The sequence below is a fragment of the Brienomyrus brachyistius genome, chromosome 10 (assembly GCF_023856365.1).
Source record: "Brienomyrus brachyistius isolate T26 chromosome 10, BBRACH_0.4, whole genome shotgun sequence".
Taxonomy (NCBI): domain Eukaryota; kingdom Metazoa; phylum Chordata; class Actinopteri; order Osteoglossiformes; family Mormyridae; genus Brienomyrus; species Brienomyrus brachyistius.
The window spans coordinates 24,531,180-24,538,132 of NC_064542.1; the positions used below are offsets into that span (position 1 = coordinate 24,531,180).

General features: G+C 43.3%; 1 protein-coding gene across 2 annotated transcripts in view; it reads left to right on the plus strand.

Moving 5' to 3' along the window:
• The window catches only part of tsc22d3 (TSC22 domain family, member 3), a 39,447-nt gene extending 34,928 nt beyond the window's left edge, over window positions 1-4,519 (plus strand). Inside the window, exons 1-3 of one of the 2 annotated variants that reach the window (XM_049029609.1) lie at window positions 801-1,818; window positions 2,376-2,427; window positions 3,027-4,519. In XM_049029609.1, coding sequence (XP_048885566.1) covers window positions 1,460-1,818; window positions 2,376-2,427; window positions 3,027-3,278 — 663 coding nt within the window. In that variant the 5' untranslated portion in view covers window positions 801-1,459 and the 3' untranslated portion in view covers window positions 3,279-4,519. Of the gene's footprint in view, window positions 1-800; window positions 1,819-2,375; window positions 2,428-3,026 lie in introns of those variants that run through there. The other variant, XM_049029610.1, reaches the window with a different exon arrangement.
• The last annotated feature ends 2,434 nt before the right edge of the window (window positions 4,520-6,953 follow it).

Here is a 6,953-nt window from a genome sequence, read left to right on the forward strand (position 1 = left end):
GCACCTCACTAACATCACAGGAGCTGCTGTGAAACATCTTAAATACCTCACTAACATCACAGGAGCTGCTGTGAAACATCTTAAATACCTCACTAACATCACAGGAGAGCTTTCATTTGTGTATTTATTTTTTTAGGAGCAGTGTGTAGTTCACTGCATTAGGGTGTTAGAAGGTTGTAGGTTCAAATCCAGTAGCCTGCAATTATATCACCATTGGGAACTTGAGTAAAGCACTCTCACCTGAATATATTTGGCTTGCTCCCATCTGAATGTATATGTATGCCGTCTTTCTCAGCAAGACTGAATTTGTGGAAGGTACAGTTTCCACATTGACATGAAAAAAACAGTACTGCTAATCTATTTTCGACAAGACTTAGTGTCTCCTTTACTTTTACTCGAATAAGAAAATCCATACAACAATTCCTTGAATACAACAATACCTTAAACACAGTGGGGTACAGTGGGATTTACTTTGTTTAACTGGTTGGTCATTTATTGTGCGAGTTAACTTGTATTATTCGAATACAAACTAATTATCTGCAGTATTTAATTTCGCCACTAGAGGGAAAATTATCCCTAAAGGGCAAGAGGGGGAATTACCGTGAAAAATGGAAAATCCCTGTTTACTTGTATTTTACAAAACAACACGCTATTACTATTTATCTCCAATGTCAATTGTGATTTCTGCAAACAAAACGTCGTATAGATATATTTATTACGACAAAATAAAATATAAATAAGACATGAAAAAAGAATACTACTGAAATATATTTCACATTTCAGATTTAGAATTAAACTTAAATTTCGAAATACTTCTTCAAATCGCATACAAAATTTTCTTGAATATATGTAACACGTGTATATCAGCGGGGCACCATAAGTCTGCAAACGCCGGCTTGCAAAAACAAAGTGCGACTAGCAAACTATGGTGGTGTTTAACGATTAAAGAGGTGAAGCGATTAGAAAACGGGCGAAAGGGAAACTTCAGAAGAAACTCAAGCTGAAAAGCGGCCGGCAGTATCCACTGGCTACGTGTTAGTCTGCGCGGCGAAACGCCACAGGAAGCTGAAGCGCGAAAAGTACATCGTGTACCTCAGGCTCAATACTAGCAGGTTCTGTATTTGTATAAGCTAGGACGTAGGTATTTCACTTATTCTTCTTTTTTAGTTTATTGTGTGCGTTACCATCCATCCCTTCAGGTCCTAAACGCTTATTCTGATCAGGGTGGCATTACTTTTCCAACTACGCCCTTAGGTAATACTGATGAATAATACACATGCACGTACGCGTACGGACTTTTGCACGGAAAATAAGGGCATTTCCAAAGCGAACAGTCGCTCGATCGCTGCATAGATGGCGATCGGGTCGGCGGGTCGGTGGGATGTTTACTGCCCCCCCGTGGGGTTCAGACCGGGGGCAGGTAAGGAGACGCGGCCCGGCGGCCTCATTTGCATAATTTATGCAGACGTTTGCAGTGCGCGATGTGACGTCAGGCGCGGGGTATATAAGGACAGCCCTCAGAAATAGAAGCAGTCGCCGAAAGTTCAGGCATACCGCGAGTAGGTCGTCCGGTTTCAGACGTGCAGCCGCCTTAAAGGCTCTCAGCCAAACAAAGCTAAACAAAGCTAAAGCGCAAGCTGACCTCTCCTCCGGTAAAGTGGCGAGGAGCGTTATTCAGACGGGTCTCCTCCTGACCATGAGCACGGAGATGTTCAAAACGCCCATGGAAGTGGCTGTCTACCAGCTGCATAACTACTCCATCTCTTTCTTTTCCTCGCTGCTTGGAGGGGATGTAGTATCAGTAAAACTCGACAACAGGTAAATATGTGGGCTGTGTATTTATTTTTAATAGAGCGGCTTGAATGTTCGCGTTAATAGTCGATGCATTGTGATCAGTGCTTAGAAACGGCAGAATTTATAATTGTTTGAATTCTTTTTCATTATTAATGGTGACCGTAAAGCTACGATGTGTCGGTTTTTAGACGCTTTTCAGTTGTCAGTAGAAATTCTGGATGGATTAAAATTGTAAGAATACTTTAGTATCTAATGGACTTATTTGTCATTGTTGCCTTTCGAAATGCAGTTTTGGCTATAGGGGCTATAGGGTGTTATTGTGCGGAGGCCGGATCAGCTTCTGAGAGAAATCCTGCTTGCTGATATAATGGATCGGTGTTTGTTTTAAAGCTTTCGCTTCTGCAGATGTGCTGATGTAATCCCCATATACTCCTTGCAGCATTAGCAGTCTGCGTTGTAACAGCCTACAGCCGATAGCTCTGTTAAGTGTATGGCAACGTTGTTTTGTGTGTTTTGCTGCATCGTGGCAGTGAAATGCTTGGATATTATTTACAATTTTGATTTTTTTTCCCCCCTTACAGTGCCTCTGGTGCTAGCGTTGTTGCGATTGACAACAAGATCGAACAAGCAATGGTAAGTGAGGACTATACTAAGCGTGTAATACGACTCAGAAAGATGCAGTAAATTGCAGTTTGGTAGGTGCACGATGTTTGATGACGTGCTGAGAAGCTGGTCACTTTGCGGCTGTGGGGGTGCATGCAGTTTCCTGGCTACAGCCCACGTCCCATTGTCTCGTTGGCAGCGGTCATTGGTTGCTGCAGTGCTGCAGTGCTGCTGCATTGTTAGGAGCGTGCGAGCCAGGGGTGTGCAGATGTCATACTTACGCTGCTGCTGCAGTGCAGATAGCAGAGAAAGGAACAACAATAGCCAAAATGTGCAGAAGGACGGCAATGGGTTAGGATACCTACAAGGAGACACTGAATGTGGTGTCTAATAGCAAAACTGCAGTGAGTTTTCTGTTGGAATAGAGAATTCAGAACTGCTAAGTAGGTTTTGCTCCAGACTTTTGGAACCTTGACCATACTTGATGCAAATGAAACATGCAAGCAGACATTGTTACATAAGAAGGTATATTTATTCAGTGTTTGTCTTAGACGTTTCCCTGTGTTCTGGCTTGACTATCATGCAATTCGTTACTGGAGTTAAGGTGCAACTGTCCTCTGTCTTTTTAGGATCTTGTGAAGAACCACCTGATGTATGCGGTCAGAGAAGAGGTGGAGATTCTTAAGGAGCAGATCAAGGAGCTGGCAGAAAAGAACAACCAGCTGGAACGTGAAAACAGCCTGCTGAAGAACCTGGCGAGCCCGGAGCAGCTAGAGAAGTTCCAATCCCGGCTGCCGTCAGACGAGAGCCTGCCGACGCAGAGCCTGCCGGCGGACCAGGCCGACCAGCCGTCGCCACACAGCCTGGGCTCTGCTGTGTAAGTGGCTCTGCCTTGGGGCGGGCAGAGCCACTGCTCTCAAGCCGAACTAGACCTCCAGTCGCGTCGTCGCGCAACTTCAATGAAGCTGGCCGTGCTGATGAAAAACAAAATAACAATGGACATTCCAGCGGCAGAGCCTGTTTTCTGTTTAACGAAGGCCTCTGAAGACCAGAACGTTAAAGAGAGTGCAGGCAGCGAGGGGTTACATTGGGATAGGGAGGAGTGCCTTTTCCAGGAGGAGGAGGCTTACTCTCCCCTCCCCCCCCCCCCCCCCCCCCCCCCAAAGCCTGATGAGGGGGAGAGGGAAAATGTGATGGGGCTGGTCCAGAGACCTGACCTGGAGTGCCCAGAGCGGCACGTCTTCCGATTCACAGAACCGTGCCACTGACAAGGAGACCTCCAGAGTGGACCTCCATCCTCAAAAATGAGCCCCCCCCCATGGATTTCTTCTTCCTGGAGCAGGCTGTCAGGCCCTTACTAAACCATTCCATCCTCATCGAACTTCTCATGTCCTTAAGTCCGTTTTCTAAGCAAAATCAAGGAAAGAGAGGGGGAAAGAACCACCTGGATTTAAGGACCCAGGATTAGGACTTGAGCAAGACTGATACATTCAGCCCAACTTTTGATTACTGTGTGATTCCTTATACACGTTGCTTTTCTTGCTCTGCAGCGGGGGTCTTGCTGCTTGTGGGGGAAATTTAAGTCTTTGGCTTTTTTTGATGTTTTATGGAACAGCGAAGCTGATTCGTCAATAGGAACTTTGTCACTGTCATGAGATGAGCTGTTTTTAATGTGGAAGAAATTGATACAAATTTGCATAGTTTTTGTAAATTTGTACATAGTGTAAGGTGAAGTACTCAGAATCACGGAGATGGAGATAATGGAGTTATTTTTTATTTTTTTGCATCAGGTGCACTCCCGATATGACTGATTTTTATGTTCAGTAGAGTGGATGACGCCAACTTGAAACTGAGGTAAAAGACAGGTGTCAGACTGTTATCTGAGAATAGGGATACGTTTTCAGCCCAGGAGATGTTTTCTAGCTACCAAAGACGCTCAGTGTATACTCACAAGCCAACTAGGACCATGTGTTACACTCACAGGGAGAAGTCTTGTTAGCAGTTGGCGTTACAGAATAAGGGGTATTGTTGCTGTATTGTGTCCATAAGACGTACTGCAGGTATTCACAATGATGTATGGATACAAAATGCACATTGCAATAAACAATATGTTTACACAAAATCAATGGCTTTCATGGTTCTTACTTATCTAAATGGTTGCTAAATATCTGAGATCTAAAATGTGCTGTTAGTGTTCTATTTTTGCAAATATATACATTTAGGGCTTATTGAAAGAATTGCAGAGAAATTCACATGTAGCATCAAAATTTACTGAACGTAGAATTATGCCAGAAATGACGACCTGAATCGTACATTTACATATTGTAAATTTTTACTGAAACCATAAATGCCACTGTTTGGCACTAAAACAGCTATGGTTTTTTTTTTCTCTAATCTTACATTGGTATATCTTCCAAACCCTTATCCAGTACCAGGTCACTATTCCTAATGCGATTTGATATGTTTAATCAACAAAAATAGTTTATGGAATTTAGGAAATGGTCAAAACCTAAAATATGAAATCTTACTGGAGTATATGCAAGGATAAACTAAGATGAGTGTGGGGATTTTACTGGTCTCAGATATGAGACTGCATCATATTCTGACAGTGAATATGACTGGAACAAAAGGTAAGTGGGTTTAATTTGAGAATGCATATTCATCTAATGGATGTCTACTGAAAAAATAAATGCCCTGTGTGCAGAAGGGTTTATACAGTATATACAGGCAATGCAGAAACCTTGGTGGAAAAAACGTTTGAAGCCTGGGATGACTTGGAGCTAAATAAATACATTGAGGGAAATCTGCTTGCTCAGTGAAAACTGGGTATTTTCCTTCTCCGGAATCTGAAGTCTGAAAGAAACCACAGCCGGATCCCTCCCGCCAGTCAGTCAGCAAGTGAAAAACAGGAGACAGTAGGGCTGGAGCTACAGTGGACTGCAGTGTTGGGCCCTCCTGGTTTGGAGAGGGAGAGAGCACATGCCTTGGCTGCTGCAGACCGTATTTGGTAATGTGGATAAACAAAGCCATCTCTCTGCATCTCTGACTTTGCCGTCAGTTCTCTCAACACTTTTTCCTGTCCCAGAATAACGAACTTCCTCTCCCTGGCAGGTTCCTCTCGGCACTGCAACAAAGGTCTCGCGCCGAAATTATTTTTATTTCTTTTTGAGTGAAGTAACATAGTTAAGCCAGGTCTTCTGGGCCACTGATTCCAGTCAAAATAAGTAATCATTTCCCTTGGCTTGAAAAGTCATTATTCTCAGTTTGAGCATGAGGGTTTTTCTTCTGCAGTGGGGCTGCTTTGATGAAAATGGGACGTTAGAAGGAACCGGAGTGACCTAATGTTCTCTGTGCAGAGGACACCAGCACTCTGCCAAAATAGCTGCTGTGCTGGAGCCCTGCAGCATTAAGAAAGTCCAGCTTGTCTGCAGGCTAATGTTCAGCATGTCTGCTTTTTCCCGAGGGCCTGATTACATGTGCCTAAATATGCGCCCAAGTGCATGCTGGGAAAACACACACACATAGCTATACGCTATGCCCATGTCCAAGGCCATCACAAAAACTGTAAGAGTCTCCACCACTGAGGTACTTGTGATGATGATAATTTGACCTTTGTGTGACAATTAAATATGCTTCATCTTTCATGGTTTACTGGGGGGTTTTGAAATGTTTGCCCTTTGCCATTAACATCTCAAACTTACTTTATATGATCTTCAGACACACATTTAATCTGCTTCAGTTTTTTATTCTAGGCCATTGCTTTATTAAATGTGTTTCATTATTGCAGTCGCACTACTCATTCTTTATTGTTCATCCAACCATCCATCCATTTTCTGAAACTACTTATCCTGTTCAGGATCACAAGGGGTCCAGCCATCGTGGGGCACACTTGCATACCATACACTCTCACACACCTATGGGCAATTTGACAACCCCAATTAGCCTCAGCATGTCTTTGGACTGTGGGGGGCAACCGGAGTACTCAGAGGAAACCCCACGACAACACGGGGAGAACATGCAAGCTCCACACGCGTGGAACCCAGACTGAGAACACTGGTCCCAGAGGTGTGAGGCAACATTGCTAACCACTGTACCACTATGCCGCCTCTTTTTGTTTTTTAACAATGAATCCTGTTGTTGTTGCTATGGCAATGTTTATAACTCATTAGAATCTCCATTAGACTGTAGCGTGTGAATGTCCCCTTCAGTCTGAAGACATTACTCACGGTTTCCTCAGTGACAAGCAGACGCTGAAGGTATCATGTGAGACTCTTTATTTATCAGCTTTTCCTGTACTGCTATGTATGGAACATGATCTTCATATAACTCAAATGACTGGACAATTCTCAAAAAATGAGAAGAAAAACAGCACAGTTGACACTGATTAAGATAAATGTGTGTAATTAGAATCTGGGTTAAAACTATGAAAGAAGTGTTAGCATTTTAATATTCTCCTAACACTTGATTTAGTTTTGCTTTACTGGTGATAATCAGCATTCCAGGCTGTTTTACAAACTTCCATGATTTTTAAACAGACTCAGAAGATGGTCAGTCCC